We start from the raw sequence: 24,713 nt of genomic DNA, 5'->3' as shown, positions 1-24,713 counted from the left end.
TTAATCCCAGTTTTATTCCTCCTTTTTTAATGATGCAGGGTTCATGGTTAAGTGTCTCACGTTCATTCCAGGTGACTGCTACACCTATCACAGAATGTACATTCTGCAGTCATTATGGTTAGGATTTTACAGCACTTTAAAAATAAGGAGAGCTTGTCAAGTGCCAAAAGGGAGCGGCACTGCTATAATTCTACCAACAGTTGAGTTTCAAACAAAATACACACCTAGGTTTACATAGTTCAAGTTCTAGGCGATCTGAGTGAGGGGCTAAAATACAATTAAACATTTTCCAGGACAACATAGATTTCTTTCCAGGATATTTGGTAATTTTTAGTACATTTGACAGGAAATCGAGTCTGTTTTCAGAAACCTTTCCAGGTTTTGCAGGACGAGTGGGAACCCTGCACTATTAACACCGTCCAGTCGTCCCTCCTCAGGGTTCAGTACCTCTTGATGGAAGCAGCGTCCGGTCGAGGATCAGTCTTCATGGTGAGGTAGACGGCCATCGCCGTCTGGTCAATGTGAGATATGACCACGTTGGCCGCTGACACCACCTCCACCAGATGTTTCACACGCTCCTGCATACAGAGAACACTACTGTCAGAGACATCACAGTACTTTCTCCTGCATAGAACACTACTGTCAGAGACATCACAGTTCTTTCTCCTGCACACAGAACACTACTGTCAGAGACATCACAGTTCTTTCTCCTGCACACAGAACACTACTGTCAGAGACATCACAGTTCTTTCTCCTGCACACAGAACACTACTGTCAGAGACATCAGTTCTTTCTCCTGCACACAGAACACTACTGTCAGAGACATCACAGTTCTTTCTCCTGCATACAGAACACTACTGTCAGAGACATCAGTTCTTTCTCCTGCATACAGAACACTACTGTCAGAGACATCCCAGTTCTTTCTCCTGCATACAGAACACTACTGTCAGAGACATCACAGTTCTTTCTCCTGCACATAGAACACTACTGTCAGAGACATCACAGTTCTTTCTCCTGCACACAGAACACTACCGTCAGAGACATCACAGTTCTTTCTCCTGCACATAGAACACTACTGTCAGAGACATCACAGTTCTTTATTCTGCACCCAGAACACTACTGTCAGAAACATCACAGTACTTTATTCTGCACCCAGAGCACTACTGTCAAGAGACATCAGTTTTCTCCTGCATACAGAACACTACCGTCAGACATCACAGTTCTTTCTCCTGCACATAGAACACTACTGTCAGAGACATCACAGTTCTTTCTCCTGCACACAGAACACTACTGTCAGAGACATCAGTTATTTCTCCTACATACAGAACACTACTGTCAGAGACATCACAGTTCTTTCTCCTGCATACAGAGAACACTACTGTCAGAGACATCACAGTTCTTTCTCCTGCACACAGAACACTACTGTCAGAGACATCACAGTTCTTTCTCCTGCATAGAACACTACTGTCAGAGACATCACAGTTCTTTCTCCTACATACAGAGAACACTACTGTCAGAGACATCACAGTTCTTTCTCCTGCATATAGAACACTACTGTCAGAGACATCACAGTTCTTTCTTCTGCACATAGAACACTACTGTCAGAGACATCACAGTTCTTTCTCCTGCACACAGAACACTACTGTCAGAGACATCAGTTCTTTCTCCTACACACAGAACACTACTGTCAGAGACATCACAGTTCACTCTCCTGAATACTGTACATACAGAACACTAGTGTCAGAGACATCAGTCCACTCTCTCCTGAATACTGTACATACAGAACACTAGTGTCACATAGACATCAGTTCACTCTGCCCTGAATACTGTACATACAGAACACTAGTGTCACAGACATCAGTTCACTCTCCTGAATACTGTACATACAGAACACTAGCGTCACAGAGACATCAGTTCACTCTCCTGAATACTGTACATACAGAACACTAGTGTCACAGATACATCAGTTCACTCCCCTGAATACTGTACATACAGAACACTAGTGTCACAGAGACATCAGTTCACTCTCCTGAATACTGTACATACAGAACACTAGTGTCACATAGACATCAGTTCACACTCTCCTGAATACTGTACATACAGAACACTAGTGTCACAGAGACATCAGTTCACTCTCTCCTGAATACTGTACATACAGAACACTAGTGTCACAGAGACATCAGTTCACACTCCCCTGAATACTGTACATACAGAACACTAGTGTCACAGAGACATCAGTTCACTCCCCTGAATACTGTACATACAGAACACTAGCGTCACAGAGACATCAGTTCACTCTCCTGAATACTGTACATACAGAACACTAGTGTCACAGAGACATCAGTTCACTCTCCTGAATACTGTACATACAGAACACTAGTGTCAGATACATCAGTTCACTTCCCTGAATACTGTACATACAGAACACTAGTGTCACAGAGACATCAGTTCACTCCCCTGAATACTGTACATACAGAACACTAGTGTCAGAGACATCAGTTCACACTCCTGAATACTGTACATACAGAACACTAGTGTCAGAGACATCAGTTCACTCCCCTGAATACTGTACATACAGAACACTAGTGTCAGAGACATCAGTTCACTCTCTCCTGAATACTGTACATACAGAACACTAGTGTCACAGAGACATCAGTTCACTCCCCTGAATACTGTACATACAGAACACTAGTGTCAGAGACATCAGTTCACACTCCTGAATACTGTACATACAGAACACTAGTGTCACAGAGACATCAGTTCACTCCCCTGAATACTGTACATACAGAACACTAGTGTCAGAGACATCAGTTCACTCCCCTGAATACTGTACATACAGAACACTAGTGTCAGAGACATCAGTTCACTCTCTCCTGAATACTGTACATACAGAACACTAGTGTCACAGATACATCAGTTCACTCCCCTGAATACTGTACATACAGAACACTAGTGTCACATAGACATCAGTTCACTCCCCTGAATACTGTACATACAGAACACTAGTGTCAGAGACATCAGTTCACACTCCCCTGAATACTGTACATACAGAACACTAGTGTCACAGAGACATCAGTTCACTCTCTCCTGAATACTGTACATACAGAACACTAGTGTCACAGAGACATCAGTTCACTCTCCTGAATACTGTACATACAGAACACTAGTGTCAGAGAGACATCAGTTCACTCTCCTGAATACTGTACATACAGAACACTAGTGTCACAGAGACATCAGTCCACTCTCTCCTGAATACTGTACATACAGAACACTAGTGTCAGATAGACATCAGTTCACTCTCCCCTGAATACTGTACATACAGAACACTAGTGTCACATAGACATCAGTTCACTCTCTCCTGAATACTGTACATACAGAACACTAGCGTCACAGAGACATCAGTTCACTCTCCTGAATACTGTACATACAGAACACTACTGTCACAGATACATCAGTTCACTTCCCTGAATACTGTACATACAGAACACTAGCGTCACAGAGACATCAGTTCACTCTCCCCTGAATACTGTACATACAGAACACTAGCGTCACAGAGACATCAGTTCACTCTCCCCTGAATACTGTACATACAGAACACTAGTGTCAGAGACATCAGTTCACTCTCCTGAATACTGTACATACAGAACACTAGTGTCACAGATACATCAGTTCACTCTCCTGAATACTGTACATACAGAACACTAGTGTCAGAGACATCAGTTCACTCTCCTGAATACTGTACATACAGAACACTAGCGTCACAGAGACATCAGTTCACTCTCCTGAATACTGTACATACAGAACACTAGTGTCACATAGACATCAGTTCACTCTCTCCTGAATACTGTACATACAGAACACTAGTGTCACAGAGACATCAGTTCACTCTCTCCTGAATACTGTACATACAGAACACTAGTGTCAGAGACATCAGTTCACACTCCTGAATACTGTACATACAGAACACTAGTGTCACAGAGACATCAGTTCACTCTCTCCTGAATACTGTACATACAGAACACTAGCGTCACAGAGACATCAGTTCACACTCTCCTGAATACTGTACATACAGAACACTAGCGTCACATAGACATCAGTTCACACTCTCCTGAATACTGTACATACAGAACACTAGCGTCACAGAGACATCAGTTCACACTCCTGAATACTGTACATACAGAACACTAGTGTCACAGATACATCAGTTCACTCTCCTGAATACTGTACATACAGAACACTAGTGTCAGAGACATCAGTTCACTCTCCCCTGAATACTGTACATACAGAACACTAGCGTCACAGAGACATCAGTTCACACTCCCCTGAATACTGTACATACAGAACACTAGTGTCAGAGACATCAGTTGACTCTCCTGAATACTGTACATACAGAACACTAGTGTCAGAGACATCAGTTCACTCCCCTGAATACTGTACATACAGAACACTAGTGTCAGAGACATCAGTTCACTCTCCTGAATACTGTACATACAGAACACTAGTGTCAGAGACATCAGTTCACTCCCCTGAATACTGTACATACAGAACACTAGTGTCAGAGACATCAGTTCACTCTCCTGAATACTGTACATACAGAACACTAGCGTCAGAGACATCAGTTCACTCCCCTGAATACTGTACATACAGAACACTAGTGTCACAGAGACATCAGTTCACTCTCCTGAATACTGTACATACAGAACACTAGTGTCACAGAGACATCAGTTCACTCCCCTGAATACTGTACATACAGAACACTAGCGTCACAGAGACATCAGTTCACTCTCCTGAATACTGTACATACAGAACACTAGTGTCACAGAGACATCAGTTCACTCTCCTGAATACTGTACATACAGAACACTAGCGTCAGAGACATCAGTTCACTCTCTCCTGAATACTGTACATACAGAACACCAGTGTCACAGAGACATCAGTTCACTCTCCCCTGAATACTGTACATACAGAACACCAGTGTCACATAGACATCAGTTCACTCTCCCCTGAATACTGTACATACAGAACACTAGTGTCAGAGACATCAGTCCACACTCTCCTGAATACTGTACATACAGAACACTAGTCACAGAGACATCAGTTCACTCCCCTGAATACTGTACATACAGAACACTAGTGTCACAGAGACATCAGTTCACTCCCCTGAATACTGTACATACAGAACACTAGTGTCAGAGACATCAGTTCACACTCCTGAATACTGTACATACAGAACACTAGTGTCAGAGACATCAGTTCACTCCCCTGAATACTGTACATACAGAACACTAGTGTCAGAGACATCAGTTCACTCTCTCCTGAATACTGTACATACAGAACACTAGTGTCACAGAGACATCAGTTCACTCCCCTGAATACTGTACATACAGAACACTAGTGTCAGAGACATCAGTTCACACTCCTGAATACTGTACATACAGAACACTAGTGTCACAGAGACATCAGTTCACTCCCCTGAATACTGTACATACAGAACACTAGTGTCAGAGACATCAGTTCACTCCCCTGAATACTGTACATACAGAACACTAGTGTCAGAGACATCAGTTCACTCTCTCCTGAATACTGTACATACAGAACACTAGTGTCACAGATACATCAGTTCACTCCCCTGAATACTGTACATACAGAACACTAGTGTCACATAGACATCAGTTCACTCCCCTGAATACTGTACATACAGAACACTAGTGTCAGAGACATCAGTTCACACTCCCCTGAATACTGTACATACAGAACACTAGTGTCACAGAGACATCAGTTCACTCTCTCCTGAATACTGTACATACAGAACACTAGTGTCACAGAGACATCAGTTCACTCTCCTGAATACTGTACATACAGAACACTAGTGTCAGAGAGACATCAGTTCACTCTCCTGAATACTGTACATACAGAACACTAGTGTCACAGAGACATCAGTCCACTCTCTCCTGAATACTGTACATACAGAACACTAGTGTCAGATAGACATCAGTTCACTCTCCCCTGAATACTGTACATACAGAACACTAGTGTCACATAGACATCAGTTCACTCTCTCCTGAATACTGTACATACAGAACACTAGCGTCACAGAGACATCAGTTCACTCTCCTGAATACTGTACATACAGAACACTAGTGTCACAGATACATCAGTTCACTTCCCTGAATACTGTACATACAGAACACTAGCGTCACAGAGACATCAGTTCACTCTCCCCTGAATACTGTACATACAGAACACTAGCGTCACAGAGACATCAGTTCACTCTCCCCTGAATACTGTACATACAGAACACTAGTGTCAGAGACATCAGTTCACTCTCCTGAATACTGTACATACAGAACACTAGTGTCACAGATACATCAGTTCACTCTCCTGAATACTGTACATACAGAACACTAGTGTCAGAGACATCAGTTCACTCTCCTGAATACTGTACATACAGAACACTAGCGTCACAGAGACATCAGTTCACTCTCCTGAATACTGTACATACAGAACACTAGTGTCACATAGACATCAGTTCACTCTCTCCTGAATACTGTACATACAGAACACTAGTGTCACAGAGACATCAGTTCACTCTCTCCTGAATACTGTACATACAGAACACTAGTGTCAGAGACATCAGTTCACACTCCTGAATACTGTACATACAGAACACTAGTGTCACAGAGACATCAGTTCACTCTCTCCTGAATACTGTACATACAGAACACTAGCGTCACAGAGACATCAGTTCACACTCTCCTGAATACTGTACATACAGAACACTAGCGTCACATAGACATCAGTTCACACTCTCCTGAATACTGTACATACAGAACACTAGCGTCACAGAGACATCAGTTCACACTCCTGAATACTGTACATACAGAACACTAGTGTCACAGATACATCAGTTCACTCTCCTGAATACTGTACATACAGAACACTAGTGTCAGAGACATCAGTTCACTCTCCCCTGAATACTGTACATACAGAACACTAGCGTCACAGAGACATCAGTTCACACTCCCCTGAATACTGTACATACAGAACACTAGTGTCAGAGACATCAGTTGACTCTCCTGAATACTGTACATACAGAACACTAGTGTCAGAGACATCAGTTCACTCCCCTGAATACTGTACATACAGAACACTAGTGTCAGAGACATCAGTTCACTCTCCTGAATACTGTACATACAGAACACTAGTGTCAGAGACATCAGTTCACTCCCCTGAATACTGTACATACAGAACACTAGTGTCAGAGACATCAGTTCACTCTCCTGAATACTGTACATACAGAACACTAGCGTCAGAGACATCAGTTCACTCCCCTGAATACTGTACATACAGAACACTAGTGTCACAGAGACATCAGTTCACTCTCCTGAATACTGTACATACAGAACACTAGTGTCACAGAGACATCAGTTCACTCCCCTGAATACTGTACATACAGAACACTAGCGTCACAGAGACATCAGTTCACTCTCCTGAATACTGTACATACAGAACACTAGTGTCACAGAGACATCAGTTCACTCTCCTGAATACTGTACATACAGAACACTAGCGTCAGAGACATCAGTTCACTCTCTCCTGAATACTGTACATACAGAACACCAGTGTCACAGAGACATCAGTTCACTCTCCCCTGAATACTGTACATACAGAACACCAGTGTCACATAGACATCAGTTCACTCTCCCCTGAATACTGTACATACAGAACACTAGTGTCAGAGACATCAGTCCACACTCTCCTGAATACTGTACATACAGAACACTAGTCACAGAGACATCAGTTCACTCCCCTGAATACTGTACATACAGAACACTAGTGTCAGAGACATCAGTTCTCTCCCCTGAATACTGTACATACAGAACACTAGCGTCACAGATACATCAGCTCACTCCCCTGAATACTGTACATACAGAACACTAGTGTCAGAGACATCAGTTCACTCTCCCCTGAATACTGTACATACAGAACACTAGCGTCACATAGACATCAGTTCACTCTCCCCTGAATACTGTACATACAGGACACCAGTGTCACAGAGACATCAGTTCACTCTCCCCTGAATACTGTACATACAGAACACTAGTGTCAGAGAGACATCAGTTCACTCTCCTGAATACTGTACATACAGAACACTAGTGTCAGAGACATCAGTTCACACTCCCCTGAATACTGTACATACAGAACACTAGTGTCACAGAGACATCAGTTCACTCTCCCCTGAATACTGTACATACAGAACACTAGTGTCAGAGACATCAGTTCACTCTCTCCTGAATACTGTACATACAGAACACTAGTGTCACAGAGACATCAGTTCACACTCCCCTGAATACTGTACATACAGAACACTAGTGTCACAGAGACATCAGTTCACTCTCCCCTGAATACTGTACATACAGAACACCAGTGTCACATAGAGCTGTGAATCTTCACTGGCCTCACGATTCGACGATGCATCTCAATAATATATTACATCCATTTTATAATCTATATTACTGCACATGGCTACTTTTTCATAAATTAAATACAAGCAGTCAGATAAATTAACTTTTATTTAGAAAGTTCTTAAATCAGAATGGCAAAATAAAAGTCTTTACTAATGTTGCATGACAGATACTAGAAAGGTATCTCAATACCCAGCTGTTAAAAACGGATCAATACTCTTTTTTATTAGTATCAGTATTAGTATCAATACTTTTAGAATAGCTGTATTTTCTATGAGTTGAGTGGATGCATGACCAGAGCACTAGCTTTAATAATACAATAATAATAATAATATATTTGATTTGTAGGGCGTTTTATAGTTGTGGAGCAAATCCCAAAGCGCTACATTGTAAAAGAACATAAAAGCTAGCGAGAGTAAATAGAAATTATAAAAAGAACATATTTTAATAATCGATTGTTTCGTCACTGCATTGATGCAGAATCATCCACGTCCGTATCGTGATGCATAGAATCGAGAAATGTCCACACGACACCCCTAGTGTCACAGAGACATCACAGTTCACTCTCCTGAATACATATAGATTAGAACACTAGCATCAGAGACATTACAGTTCAGATTACAGCACACTAGCATCAGAAACACCACAACAAGAGTGTGAGTATGTGTGAATGTGAGTGAGGGAAACCTTTTCGGTGTCCAGTTGGTGCAGTCTCTGCACATGCAGTGGGAGGTAGGAGGTGTAACTGTCCTTCAGTTCATCATAGATAGAGCTGGTCTCCAACCTGGATGACAGACAGGAGACACAACATTATGTCACTGTGCTAAACTACAACTACATCCCTTCTACGAATACATCACTACTACATCAGTCTGTCACACCCATTCTGAAGAAGCCTGGTCTGGACCCAGAGGACCTTGGGAATTACCGGGCCCATCTCCAACCTTCCTTTCCAAAGCAGGATCCTGGAAAGAGCAGTGGCTGCCCAACTGCACCAACACCTGTCCAACCATGAGCTCTATGAACCATTCCAATCTGGCTTCAGGAAACACCACAGCACCGATACTGCCCTCACCAAGGTCACCAACGACCTCTTCATTGCCACCGATCAGCCTCCTCATCCCCCTGGATCCGTCTGTGGCTTTTGACACGGTCTCCCACTCCATTCTCCTCAACCGCCTCTCTGACCATCTGGGTGTTACTGGGATTGCTCTCACCTGGTTCGAGTCCTACCTCACTGACAGAAAACAGTCCATCTCCATCTGTAACTCCAGCTCCACCCCTGCCCCAGTCAACCAAGGTGTGCCTCAGCTACGATCTTGGTCCACTCCTCTTCACTATTTACATGCTCCCCCTTGGTCACATCATCCGGAAACATGGTCTCAATTTCCACTCCTATGCTGATGACACTCGGCTCTACATCAGCACCTCACCCTCCACTCCTCTCACAGCACCTCGTCAACTGCCTCCTTGACATCAAGGCCTGGATGTCATCCAATTGCCTGAAACTTAACAGCAAGAAGACAGAGCTCATGGTTGTGGCCAAGCAGTCACTGCTCCGGAAGGTTGGAGATCTCCTCATTGAAGTGGATGGCTGCTCAATCCACCCTTCCCCAGAAGTCAGCAACCTGGGTGTCATACTGGACTCCACCCTCTCTTTTCATTCTCACATCAATTAATCAATAGCAAAATCTGCTTTTTTCCATCTCAGGAATATTTCCAGACTCCGGCCATCTCTCCCCGACTCTGTAGAAGAGACACTTATACACTCCTTCGTCACCTCCCGTCTGGACTATGCAAACTCCGTTCTTGTAGGGCTACCCAGCAATGCCCTAAACAGGCTGCAGTATGTACAGAACTCTGTGCGGGTGAGAACCCTAGCAGCAAAGTCCTGGCATCACATCACCCCCACCCTCATCCTCCTCCACTGGCTTCCAGTCAAGTCCAGTATCAATTTTAAGATCCTCCTCATCACCTACAGAGCCCTTCACTCCGAGCCCTTCACCCCCCCCCCCCCCCCCCCCCCAGTGCCTGGCTGGCCTCCTCCATCCCTCCATCCCACCCCGGAGGCTGCGGTCCTCTGACTCCGGTCTCCTCTCCATCCCCACCACCACCCTGCGCACTGTCGGTCCCAGAGCCTTCTCTGTTGCCGCACCCACCCTCTGGAACTCCCTCCCTCCAAACATCGGCAGTGCTACATCCCTGGACTCTTTCAAATCCCAAATCAAATCTCACCTCTTCACCAAATGTATAAATGATTTTCCCCTTTTCTTTTTACTTTGTTGTTACCTTGTTCCTCTGATCTCCTTCCCCTTAGCTGCCGCCCCCCCCCTCTGTTAAGCGCTGTGGGTCTCCTGAAAGGCGCCATTTATAAATCCAAGAAATTATTATCCCTACAACTACATCACTACTACAACTACAGCCATACTACACCTACTATGACTACATCACTACTACAACTACATCCCTACTACTACTGCATCCCTACTACTATACTACTGCATCCCTATTACATCCTACTACACCCCTACTATGACTACATCACTACTACATCCCTATTACTACTACATCCCCACTAGATCCCTACTACGCCTACATCCCTACTATGAGTATTAGTCCACTAAGAATGTCTTTAGTGGAGGACAGCCCTAGAAGAAACATTGCCCACTTTGACATCCACTGGATCTTCAGGTCTCTCAGGGCGTCTGAGAACTCGTCCTTCACATCTTTCTCCTTCTCTCCTTCCTTCTCCTTCTCCTTTCCTCCATTCTTCGTCTTGTTGGGGGCGGGGATTAAGTGGTAGATGACTGGTACGATGTCCTGAACAGACACATACACACAGGGAATGCTTGAGTCAACTAATGTCTAGAACGCAAACCATGAGCTTTACTCTCATCAGCACCTAAACCTCACCACTTCACTATGACAACACTATGTAAGCACAACGTCTCATCGGAGGGCATCAGCAGGTCAAAAGGAATAGGGATTTTGATATTTTTAGCCGTTATAATGACTGGTACATAAAAAGGCCCCTATGAACATTAGGGTTAATGCGCTCACCGTCTTCTCCAGAGTCAGACATGAAGATAGATACCAATTTCCTCTCTGTGTGATCAGTAGAAAGCTATCCGGCTGCAAGATAGCCTAGCTTAGCACAAATTAATGGAAGCGGATACGGGCCACTAGCCTAGCTGTTGGCCAGAAACACCTCTCAGAGTTTTAAGCTAGTGGTCCGTATCCACTTCCATTAATTTCTGTTCTGCTAGGCTAGCTTGCAGCCGGATGGCTTTCTACTGAACGCACGAGAGGAAATTGCCATCCATCTTCTTGTCTGACCCTGGAGAAGACAGTGAGCGCATTTCCCATAATGTTAGAGTGTTCCTTTCAATGAAGAGCGTGTTGTTAATTTGGTGATTTATTAAGTTAATTTCAATACAGCTTTCAATGAGAGCAAGTGGCGTTTACCCTCCTCTCTCGTGACAGCAATAGGACTTCTATTTACATAGTGACGTCACAGTGCAATAGGACAACGCTCACCGTTTCTGTTTAAAGCAACAATGCGTAATTTTTCTATTAGTTAAGTAAGTTCTGGAGTGTGTACAGAACAAACAGACCATCGGCATGATACGTTTGAGTACAATGGAAAACAAAAATGCAGCCACCTCCACCAATAAACCAAGGATTAGCTCTGCAGAAAGTCTGTGCGCCAAAAAAAAAAAAAGAAGCACACCAACACAGAGACAGTACCGCTCACGGCCAGCAGGGGGGCCCCACAATTGCACATTGTCGCTTTAACACAGTGGAGTACCGATCAGCGTTTCCGTTAGCCGGTAATTACCGGTATTTGACCGGCAAAATCTGTTGAAGTCCGACATATTTAATCTCTCCGGTCTTAATGTCCGGTGAAAATAATTCCCTCTAAGCACAATTTGATTATTTGAATTGTATAAAAATAGGCTAAAATTAAATAGCCTATGCGATGAACGAAACAATCATTACATTTGTTTCATCGTTGCTTCTAATAATGACAACAACGTTGTCAGCGAGAGCTTAGTGCTGGGTTTGGAGTGCATGTGCAGCTGCAGAGCCGGAGCAGCAGCGGCACAGTGCAGTACTCCAATTCAGCCATTGGCAATTCACATGTTGGGTGGGGGGCGCTGCTGAGCGGTCCCCAGATAGAGCCAGAAAACAGCTGAATCTGCTGCTCTGCATCGACATACTCTCGCAAATAAGTCATTGGGAGGTGGAGAGAGAGTCGTCACGCAAACCCACGATAATGTTGCCGTCTCTCTCTGCCAAATTTCTCAGTTCTTCGCTTGATATAATTAATACAAATGTCCAATATAACGGAATTCGTTAGCTCATAAAAATGTGATTATAACAGACTGCTGTTTATTAATGTCGGGCGACTGCCCACAGACACCTATTTGATTTAAAGTCGGAAGCAGCACGGAGTCTCGGGACTTATTTTATTTGGAATATAATGACTATACGCAAAAGTAGCCTAGTTTTAAGTAAACATATTATAAATCTACATGCCTTGATGATGTCATTCTTTTGTTTTGTTGTCATTCTTTTGCCTATCAATTGTTTTTAAGCTCAATAAACTCTGACCGGAATTTCTCTCGGAAATCTACCGGACACTGAGGCCGGCAACAATTTTTTCTAACTGAAACCCTGGTACCGATGTTATGTCACAAGTTTAGAAGAGTGCTGAATTAATGAATTAATGTTACAGACTAGGGGACTATTCAACAGTTGTGCCTTTTCACTGACCACCAGAAAAATCACAACGTACATCAAAAACATGAGAAACATGGCGTATGCCTGACCACGCTGTTTGGCGATTGATCCTCTTAAAAACATTGCTCTTTATTTCCAATACATGTTTTCACATTGTCACATTGTATGTATGCTAAACACAACAGATCCTAGCATGGTCTTCCAGTACGTTTCCTGGTACAGCCAGTGTAAGAGCATTAGCATGCCCCCGTGTTTCAGAGTGACTTCTTCTAACAGCTCATTCAGTACCTTTTTAAACTTCCCTTGTCGTTTTGCACAGGCCTGCCCCTGGTGGTCAGAATAACACACAGTAAGGAAGAGAAAATACAAACACACCAAAGGTCTCTCTCTCTCTGTCTCACTCTTTGTCAAGGCACGGTCTATCCACCTACCTTTCAGGTGTAAAAAAATAAAAAATTAAAACAAGAGGTTACAGTAAGCAGCAAGACAGTTCCATCATCCCTATTCTGTACACTCCTGATCACTAACACGTCCCACATGTGCCCATTTCAAACCAGCATTGGCTACAGAGAGTGTATAACCATTTAAAGATAACTGAGCAATAGCGCCCGCTTATACCCGCTCTACCACAAGGGTTACTCTCTGTATCCGTAATGACTGAGAAAACACAAGACAACAGCTAAGCTTCACGGCGAAGCATTGGCTTGCAGACAGTTCAATAGACAAGACTTGTTTTAGTCTTTTAAGTGTTATTGTGTAATAAAAACACAAGGCTCAAATTTGATCTCAGACTTGATTCCTAGTAGATTATCCAATGCAAATGTTCATGGGGTGGACTTAAAAACGTCTGATTGAGGAGAGCCTGGAGCGCCGAATGGCAATTGAAGTCCCAACAAATTGGTTCCATTGAAGTAGGCAAGCTTAGTACAGAGGAAATATGGAAAAGCAACTTCAATGTTACATGAAACAGCCTTTCAGAGATGCAACAGAGAACCTTGAGCAGAGAAAACGAGAAGCAAATAGTATTACATATGGAAGGAGATGACGGAAGGTGATAGCTTTGATTATGGCCTGGGTGAATACTAGATTCCGATTGGCTGGAGGGGTCAGGGTGTTGATTATTTTTCTATATACTGCACGGCTAGAGCCTCATCACAGCTAGAAATGTATGTGCTTATTTGTCTTTCTGGCAGAAAGCCCTGAAGGCAAACTTCCCCCGTGTGCAAATGACAATGACCCAGAAAGCGCACTTCATGCTAGCAACTCATTCTGTCAATAACATTTACTGTGGTTAACAAACAATACATGGATATGATCCAACAGTATGTTTGACAAGAAGGCTGGCTTGCTAGCCAGACATCTCATTGTCCCCAAATTAAGAACTTTTTTTTCACATTGAATACGAGTGGTAGCCGTTTCACTGTCAGCCATAGCCTCAAGCAGTGATGTGGTCCACAGTACGTGATACGCAGGTATATGCCATATTTTTTAAATGTAACCTTGTACAGTCTTTCACTAGTATGCACTCTGCTACTAAGGAATCAACCTTCCATATATTATTACCTACTATGCTAATAATATTATTTAGCTAATAATATACAACACGCATATTATGTCTATAATACTATGCACTCAAGTCTGTAGCACTCAAGTATGTGTGTTGTACCCTCCCTGCTGACCTGTTGTACAGAACTTGTAAGTCTCTGCTATGATAGTGCCACTACTCAACTCTTTACAGTAATCAGAAGATATTGTCTAGCCTAGCGCATTGCATTACGTGTTGGACTAATGTGAATGCAGCAAAAACACAAGACATACAATAATGTCCTGACGCGAGCGAGGAGACTTCAGAGGATCCTTGAAATCTGGTGAATTTGAACTCGATGAAGCTAAGAGGAGGACCCACTGTGTTAACAGTAGAGGACAACAGTAGAGGACATACCTTAACCTGCAGTCAACACACGCCTTTCTGCTACTGTGTTAACAGTAGAGGACAACAGTAGAGGACATACCTTAACCTGCAGTCAACACACGCCTTTCTGCCACTGTGTTAACAGTAGAGGACAACAGTAGAGGACATACCTTAACCTGCAGTCAACACACGCCTTTCTGCCACTGTGTTAACAGTAGAGGACAACAGTAGAGGACATACCTTAACCTGCAGTCAAAACACGCCTTTCTGCCACTGTGTTAACAGTAGAGGACAACAGTAGAGGACATACCTTAACCTGCAGTCAAAACACGCCTTTCTGCCACTGTGTTAACAGTAGAGGACAACAGTAGAGGACATACCTTAACCTGCAGTCAACACACGCCTTTCTGCCACTGTGTTAACAGTAGAGGACAACAGTAGAGGACATACCTTAACCTGCAGTCAACACACGCCTTTCTGCCACTGTGTTAACAGTAGAGGACAACAGTAGAGGACATACCTTAACCTGCAGTCAACACACGCCTTTCTGCCACTGTGTTAACAGTAGAGGACAACAGTAGAGGACATACCTTAACCTGCAGTCAAAACACGCCTTTCTGCCACTGTGTTAACAGTAGAGGACAACAGTAGAGGACATACCTTAACCTGCAGTCAAAACACGCCTTTCTGCCACTGTGTTAACAGTAGAGGACAACAGTAGAGGACATACCTTAACCTGCAGTCAAAACACGCCTTTCTGCCACTGTGTTAACAGTAGAGGACAACAGTAGAGGACATACCTTAACCTGCAGTCAAAACACGCCTTTCTGCCACTGTGTTAACAGTAGAGGACAACAGTAGAGGACATAATTTAACCGGCAGTCAACACACGCCTTTCTGCCACTGTGTTCCATTCTTGACATTTCCCACGTATTTGAGTGAATTTCTATTTGATAGTTAACGAGTAGACGTCATAATGTATCTGGCTGCTCCACATTAAATATGAGTTGAGAGCGCAAAAATATTCAAACAAACAATCACTCAAGTCAGTGAAAAGGAATAAAATATCTGCTCTTTAAGATAATGTTGACGGGTGTATTGGGAGGTTGTATAAAGTCACAGTATGCCCACTACTTTAGACTAGACTACACCACTGGCCTCATGTACATTAATTTCTTCCGAGTTGAATTGCAAGGAAGGGATGTACATTTGAGAGAAAAAGCCTTCCACAAATAATGTAGTCTGTCTAAAGAGTTAATATACTAGAGGCAAGGTTTGCAGCAATGTTACTGACCAGGTAGGATGTGCTACATCTCGCTATTCAGCCGAATTCTCTCTCCGTCATTAGTGAGTTTACATCAAACATCATGAATTGCAATGCTGCGTTAGTGTTACGCATGTATAGTTATTGTGAAATTACGCATGATGCAGTATTATTCTTATGGGCGATTATTCTTTTTCCAAGATAAGAGCTAGCAAAGCAGATGGTATGTGGAGAGGCAATTCATTCCTGTATTTGTATAATCCCTTCATATGATGGCACATACCGTCCTCGCAATTCAACTCACAACAATGACGTGGGCTACGACTGACCACGCATATTAGACATGAGAAAAAGGTTATTAATCTGGGGACAATGAGATGTCTGCCTAGCAAGCCAGCCTTTTTTGTCATTGAATCATGTTTGGTGAATTTGGTGGGTCATTGTCACTGGCAATGTCAGTCAGGTGACAGGGTGGTTGTCAAGCAGTTGCTAAGGAGGCTCAGAAGGACTATAGTGAAAGTCAGCAGTGAGAAAAGCATAAATAACATGTCTTTATAATTTAATGTTGAAAATATGTATAAATGGCAAATATTTTTCATCTTTGGCAAGTGGCCATGGTATAAGTGAAATAATACATGGTTATCGGAACATAATGCACAACGCAGTGGCTAATTAAGGTCCCTCTGTTGCAGAGTTTAAAACCTTGATCTCCAACCTGTCACTAAAGTTGTATGTGTTTTAATTCATTTCTTATCCTTGTTCTTTGCCTCGTCTTGTTGTCTCTTTGTTGTGATTTTCTATGCTGTGTGATATTCTATGCTTATTTTTTCTGTATGTACACTCAACGTGACTAAATGAGGGAAACCTCATAAAGGTTTCAAATTAAATAATTGCCTCTATGATAATCATCACCTGCAGTCTGCATTATGTTTTGATAACCGCACACCTTGTTGTGTATTATTCCTTAACTTAGATACATGGGTATCTAAGCTCTTTATTATACTTTGAATGTAACATCTAAGCCAGCGGTTCTCAAACTACGGGTCGCGACCCAAAGTGGGGCCCCGGGTAGGTGACAGTGGGGTTGTGCATTGGCAACTAAAAAGAAAAAAAAATATCAAACTAAAAATTTGATGAGCCCAACTCAGCGTGAGTTTTCCACCTGGCGGCTGTGTGTATTAGCCATGTCTCGCGCCTTCATCAATGGAGGCCACACAATATTCCAATACACATCTCACAGCAGGAGATGGAGCAGGAGGCACGCATTGATCTTTCTTGTGACGAACTACTGAAAGTCAAGTTCACTGGACAGGCCCTCGCAAAGTTCTGGATATGAGTCCGGAACGAGTACCCAGTGTTGTGTAATGCTGCGCTGAGTGAGAAGGCTTGTCCCCTTTGCACAACGCAGCCACGTATCATAGAACTATGTTCAAATGTTTTTGTTTATTATTGAAAAGCGCATGTGAACGCATATTCTTTTCTCTTTTTTTTTATGTTCTGGCAACATATTTTGGCTAAATACGCCTCGTTTTATAAATGTGTATACAGAAACAATTCCGTTGCTTTTGTTGATAATATTCATTCATTTCATTGATAACATCGTGCTGTAATTTTATTTTCTAATAAATATCCATGATCAAGTTCAACAACGTGTGCTTTTATTTTGATATTCTTTATTTCCATATTGAAATTATGCAATACATTAACACTTTGAATGCCCATCACGAGATATCTCGGGTTATCAGCCCGCCCCCTGAATGGCCATCACGAGAATTCTCGTTTTATTTTTTTTATTAGCGATCTGAATTCATATTTCATCAACCGAGTCTACCGTTGGTAAACCTGCCCCGCCAGGCGCTCAGATGTGAAAAAAGCGCCCGCTATCGTCTCCCAGATGGTAATGCACCCTTTTGGATTGGACTCAATGAAAATGGATGAGAAAAACTCCGGAATCCACATTTTACTTCTCACGCATGTAACCGGAGCCGATCAGATTCATTCTGGACCCTCAGCACAGCGTGTAATATGTGTTTTACAGTATACGCGTTGGATCAATAAAAGGATAGATCTTTGGAATGGCGATCAGGAATTGGAATAATCCATTTGGATACCATCTGATCTCAGGTAAGGAATCTATTTTACCAGTCTTAGGATAATCAGACCTGTTTTCACGGAGATATAAGCTTTTCCCCTATATGTGATATGGCTGTTTGACTGTAAGAATATTACAGTACAGGGCGTTTATCACGGATTTTTTTTCTCCTTGAAAATGAGGGCTTTCAAAATGCTATAAAACGGAAATGAACCGATAAAAAAACAATCCGCTTCGACAATGTTGACTGGAAATGAGTCATTGATAAGCGACGGGCAGATTAGACACATAGCCATAATTTAAAACATAGATTAGGCGATATTAATGCTAACATTGAAGTGGATGGTGGGCATTCAAGCACTAAATGTGCGCCCCCTGCTGGGCACTGAAAGTGTTAAGTGTGGGGTCACCAAAAACAAATCCTAAATAAAATGGGGTTGTGGTAGAAAGAAGTTTTGAGAACCCCTGATCTAAGCTATTATTATATTTATTCACATTTGTATGCGTTATTTTACTTCCTTTTCCTTCAATACGGCCACTGGTGAATAACATAACATAATAATAACATTAATATTCACCATCCAGCCAATGTACAAGACTGTCGATGGTGTTCAAGGTGACCATGGTGGGAAGTGAAGATTATCAAAGTGAAATACTGCTTTAAGTTCTAGTCAGTTAGGTTCTATCAGCAAGAACAGATAGTTAGAGGTTATAATGTGTGGGTTTGGTTATATTAGCAGTAACAGAGAGTTAGAGGTTCTAGTGAGTCAGTTGGGTTATATCGGCAGGAATGGCGGCTACGTGGCGTAGTGGTCAAGGCGCTCGCCACGAATGCAGAGACGCTGGGCTCGCCTGTTCGAGCCCAGCGCTCCACATTGCTTTCAGTTTAGCTGGTCGTTCATACTAATACACATTGGCCGTATTAGGGGGTGGGAAACTGATGGGTGGGGATCGGGCGTTGTGGACAGCGACTCCTACAGGTCGGTTGGTGCGCCTGCGCAGTAGAATCAGGAAGTGTCGGGGGCAGCGTGAGCCTCCCACACGTTACTCCTCGCCACAGAGATCGAGCTGCGCAGGTGAAAAGATGCGACTGCTGTTACCTCAAGTACCGGAGGGGACTTGTGCTATGTATGACTTAGTCCACATTGCAGCCGGCTTGTGGGAGGCAAGAAACAGCGTTCGTGACAGGGGAGGGTTGAATTGGATGATACGAAATTGGGATGGGAGGAAAATATAGAAAATGGGAGAAAAAGTGGATAAAAAAAAAGGTTATATCGGCAGGAACAGAGTTAGAAGTTCTAGTGAATCAGTTAGGTTATATCGGCAGGAACAGATAGTTAGAGGTTCTAGTGAGTCAGTTAGGTTCTAGTAGCAGGAACAGATAGAGTTAGAGGTTCTAGTGAGTCAGTTAGGTTATATCGGCAGGAACAGATAGAGTTAGATGTTCTAGTGAGTCAGTTAGGTTCTAGTAGCAGGAACAGATAGTTAGAAGCAATCTGACAGAGAGCTGATGGAAGTCTCAACCTCAGATTGAAACAGAATCATCAGCAAAGACAGACAGGTGGGAGGAGGGTTTAGGGGTTAAGCCACACCCACCATGACTCATACAGGAAGAACAACAATAGGCAGTGGGCAGGACTGCGTGTATACCAAACCAAGACGCATTTCTCGGAGACGCTCTCTGATTGGCACTGACTGACGCTCTCTGATAGGCCACTGACGCGTTTGGCCAATCCGTGACGAGCTGTGTCTTTGCCCATTTCCACGTCAAACAGCCTGCACACTACCTGGCGTTCTATCGTCATGCTCTAAGATAAACTCTAACCTTAACCAACTTCGAAGAGTGCTTAAGCTTAACCAGTGTAGAAACAGGCGTCGGCTATTCAGAGAGCGTCTCCGAGAAATGCGGCTTGGTTTGGTATTCACGCGGCAGGACTGTATAGACGGTTTCACTGGAATTCTGTTGCTAGGGAACAGTTTGCTGCAAACATTGCCAACAGGAAATAAATGTGTGTCTTTTTTAGGGCTGACCTTCGAAGCTTTTTTTGGCAATCGAAGCTTCGGGGCCGAGCTTCGATTTTAAATTCGAAGCTTCAAAACAAAAACAAAAACAAAATTTTTTTTTTTTTTATAATTTATTTTATTTTATTTTTTTATCTTATGTTGTGGGACTTGTACAGCACTTTGGTAAACTTTGTTGTTTTTAAATGTGCTCTATAAATAAAGTGGATTGGATTAATTAATTAAGTAGCCCCTTTCGTGACTGTGACGCAGCCAACAAGGTTTCACTCGGCTGCGCTGCCTGGGTGCAGTGGGGCTGCTCTCACAGCCAACGACATGACATTACATAATTATGTTGCAACCTTCGTCTATCAAACAAACAATTATATAAATATTTATATGTAGTTGATCGAGACAAAGGCAGAATTCGACTTAATTAAGCACGTTTTATTAAGACATATTTTTATATGGGTTGGGACACTTTAAAAAAGCAGCACAATGAACACAAATCTGTCCGACATAGTCTTAAATAACAAACGGCATTGCTTCGCTTCTTCATCGACATGTCTGCTGCACATGTCCTTGTTGTTTTCAACACAGATATCTCCACATGCTTGTTGTAGAGAGGTGGAGTCGAGGCGCCGCTTACTTTCGTTTCATTGGAATGGAGGCGGGAAGGCGCCGCTTACTTTCGTTTCATTGGAATGGAGGCGCAAGATTTGAGAAAAAAAGAAATTTAAATATTTTCTAATTTTAATTTTTTTTAAACTTCTATTTTTTTTAATGTTCGAAGCTTGTGCCATCGAACGAAGCTTCGAAGTATTTAAGACAGCCCTAGTCTTTTTAGAATGTTATTGTCACTTTGAAACCGTCTATAGCACAGGTCTGACTGAGATGAAGGAACAGATTGTAGAATGAAAGCCAACAGAGGTACTTGGAGGGCTGAGCGTTTAACAGCAAAGAGAACCACTCACTGCTTTCTTGCCATACTCGCTCTTGGGCACGATGAGAGAGCCCGACATGTAGCACCCTGGACTCGTTCCTTTAGGGACCCTGCGAGAGGGAGACACGGAGAGAATGACACATGACAGAGGCCACAGAGAGAGAGAGAGAGAGAGAGAGAGAGAGAGAGAGAGAGAGAGAGAGAGAAATGTGAAAGAAAGACGTTCATGTTATTTGTTCCGATCTTGGTGCCTTTTGTAGTCACAAGACCATCTGGTTAGTGAGATGATCTAACGTGGCTTCACATTTTACAGTTTGCTTAGTTTGTCTACAGTAAATAAGGCTCTGAAAAGGTGAGCAACCGGTGTTACAGTGTGTCTTACAGTGAGTCTTACAGCGTGTCTTACAGCGTACAACGCGTCTTACAGCGTGTCTTACAGCACGTCTTAGTGTGTCTTACAGCACGTCTTACAGCACGTCTTACAGCGCGTCTTACAGCAGGTCTTAGTGTCTTACAGCATACAGCGCGTCTTACAGCACGTCTTACAGTGCGTCTTACAGCAGGTCTTAGTGTCTTACAGCATACAGCGCGTCTTACAGTGAGTCTTACAGCGTGTCTTACAGCGTACAACGCGTCTTAGTGTGTCTTACAGCACGTCTTACAGCACGTCTTACAGCACGTCTTACAGCAGGTCTTAGTGTCTTACAGCATACAGCGCGTCTTACAGTGAGTCTTACAGCGTGTCTTACAGCGTACAACGCGTCTTAGTGTGTCTTACAGCACGTCTTACAGCACGTCTTACAGCACGTCTTACAGCAGGTCTTAGTGTCTTACAGCGTACAACGCGTCTTACAGCGTGTCTTACAGCACGTCTTAGTGTGTCTTACAGCACGTCTTACAGTATGTCTTACAGCGTGTCTTACAGCACGTCTTAGTGTGTCTTACAGCACGTCTTACAGTATGTCTTAGTGTGTCTTACAGCGTACAACGCGTCTTAGTGTGTCTTACAGCACGTCTTACAGCACGTCTTACAGCAGGTCTTACAGCGCGTCTTACAGCAGGTCTTACAGCGCGTCTTACAGCACGTCTTACAGCACGTCTTACAGCGCGTCTTACAGCACGTCTTACAGCACGTCTTACAGCGCGTCTTACAGCAGGTCTTAGTGTCTTACAGCATACAGCGCGTCTTACAGCGCGTCTTACAGCGTACAGCGTGTCTTACAGCACGTCTTAAAGCGTGTCTTACAGCACGTCGTAGTGCGTCTTACAGCGTACAGCGTGGCTTAGTGTGTCTTACTTACAGCGCATCTTACAGCACGTCTTACAGTGTCTTACAGCACGTCTTACAACGCGTCTTACAGTGTGTCTTACAGCACGTCTTAGAGCACATCTTACAGTATGTCTTTTTTTTATCCACTTTTTCTCCTATTTTTTCTATTTTTCTCCCATCCCAATTCCAATATGCCAATTCTTCCCTCCCCTGTCTTGAACGTTGCTCGCATATGCCCCCCACTGGCCGGTTGTAGGGAGGATAGAAGCCTTGCATCACGTGTCCCCTCCGGTACACAAGGAGGCAGCCTGTCATCTTTTCACCTGCCAGCGCGGACTCTCATTGGCGAAGTGTAACGTGTGGGAGGCTCACAATACCCCCCGCCATTTCCTGTCTCTGCTGTGCAGGTGTCCCCAACCGACCTGTAGGAGTCGCTGTCCACAACGTCCAGATTACCACCCATCGACTTCCACCCCCTAACTCTGCCAATTGAGTTAGTATGACGGCTGGCCCAAGCCGGAGGCAACGCAGACAGCCGGAGTCGAACCCGGTGTCTCTTGCGTTGGTGACGAGCGCAATGTCCACTGCGCCACCCAGCCGCCCTATCTTAGTGTGTCATATTGAAGTTTATATCCATCTTTTAAATAGAAGCTGCAGCTGTAGAGGCTGTTATCACATGTGACTGGGGCTGGAAAACCAGAAAGAGCGAGAATCAAACCTCTGCAATGATCTATGTTACACTTTAGTTTGAAGAAAAGCGTGATGGCTGTGGTTTATCAAAAGTCCTCTTCAAACTCTCGTCACAAACAGGAAGTAAAGACAGGAAGTTAGCAACACAGAAGTTAGCTTGCTAACCAGGCCTAGATCTGAACAAATAAGCACAGTGATTCAATATTAATTAGCAGACACAACCCTTGTAGCATCACAGAAGCTAGCATAATAATCGTATTAAAAAAAATTGTATCCTTTAATTAGGGTGACTGTCTTTAAAGTGACCATGTTGTTCAGTCACACCAGCAGGAGTTCAGAGTTTGCTCAGAAAAGGGTAAATCTGACCCTGATGTAAACAAGACAAAAGTCTTTCTCTGGTCTGCATCCCCTTAACAATTGTGTGTATTGAGCTGCACTGTATTGTACCCATTCTGCAATCCGCTAATAAAATGTTCAATCAATCAATCTCCCCCGCTCTCCCATGATTTCAGAATACCGGGTTTAGAAACCGAGTGGGCGTGGCCTCATGGTGGTTCCACAAAATCAGTCTACCATTCATTATAGAGCAGCTCCAGACTTTATACCTGATGACATCACAAGTTTGATTCTTACTTCTCCAGTCTCTGGCTTTGGGAGAGAGAGAGTCATGTTCACCAATATTGATTGAACCAAACAAAAATAAACAAGCGTGAATTTGCAATAGCTGCAACTGCAAACTTTTTCGGACCGATCCGAGTCGCAGCTACTAAAATGAACCAAGCAATGAGCCCAGATCTCGGTCCTAAAAGTAACTCTCTGCTCACTTGTCGTCCGGCAGGGCGGTGATGTAGAAGGGCTGCGAGGCGCCTGGTGGCAGGGTGACAGAGTTGGCCTTCTTCTTGGCCGCGAGGGCGGCGCGGTGCGTCTCGTAGACGTCCAGGCTCAGCATGGTGGACAGACGGTGGGACACCACGAAGGGGAGGTCCTTCAGACGCTCCAGCTCGCTGGACAGATCATGACGCACCTGCAGACGCACCGTGTAGTCGCCCTTCTCCAGCTTCAGAGCATACTGAGATACACACATACAGGAAGACACATATACACACACGTACCGTCAAGTTACCATTATACTGGTGAGTACCTGGTGGGGGTAAGGGTGCTCCCATAGTCGAGCAGACTGTACACAGAGCAGACTCCGCGGAGGTCCGCGCGGCTCTTTGAGCTTTGATCTCAGCGGACAGCAGACCCACAGGTGCGAAGCTCCTATTTCCTGACGCGCTGACTTGGTGTCACACAAAACGCTGCTCGGCGTTTTGGTTGACATCGAACTGCA

At 43.6% G+C, this 24,713-nt stretch overlaps 1 protein-coding gene across 2 annotated transcripts in view; it reads right to left on the bottom strand.

Annotated features, from left to right (window-relative positions):
• The window catches only part of tpp2 (tripeptidyl peptidase 2), a 97,155-nt gene that overhangs the window by 5,081 nt on the left and 67,361 nt on the right, over positions 1-24,713 (bottom strand). The window contains exons 21-26 of one of the 2 annotated variants that reach the window (XM_084338242.1): positions 24,205-24,449; positions 21,452-21,530; positions 13,497-13,535; positions 11,134-11,285; positions 9,153-9,249; positions 448-578 (exon numbers count right to left, since the gene is read on the bottom strand). In XM_084338242.1, coding sequence (XP_084194368.1) covers positions 448-578; positions 9,153-9,249; positions 11,134-11,285; positions 13,497-13,535; positions 21,452-21,530; positions 24,205-24,449 — 743 coding nt within the window. The remainder of the gene's footprint in view (positions 1-447; positions 579-9,152; positions 9,250-11,133; positions 11,286-13,496; positions 13,536-21,451; positions 21,531-24,204; positions 24,450-24,713) is intronic. The other variant, XM_084338243.1, reaches the window with a different exon arrangement.

The sequence above is a fragment of the Notolepis coatsorum genome (genome assembly GCF_963971535.1).
Source record: "Notolepis coatsorum genome assembly, chromosome: 2".
Lineage (NCBI taxonomy): Eukaryota > Metazoa > Chordata > Actinopteri > Aulopiformes > Paralepididae > Notolepis > Notolepis coatsorum.
The sequence above is the reverse complement of the archived record's forward strand: the minus strand, read 5'-3'. Positions and strand labels throughout refer to the sequence as shown.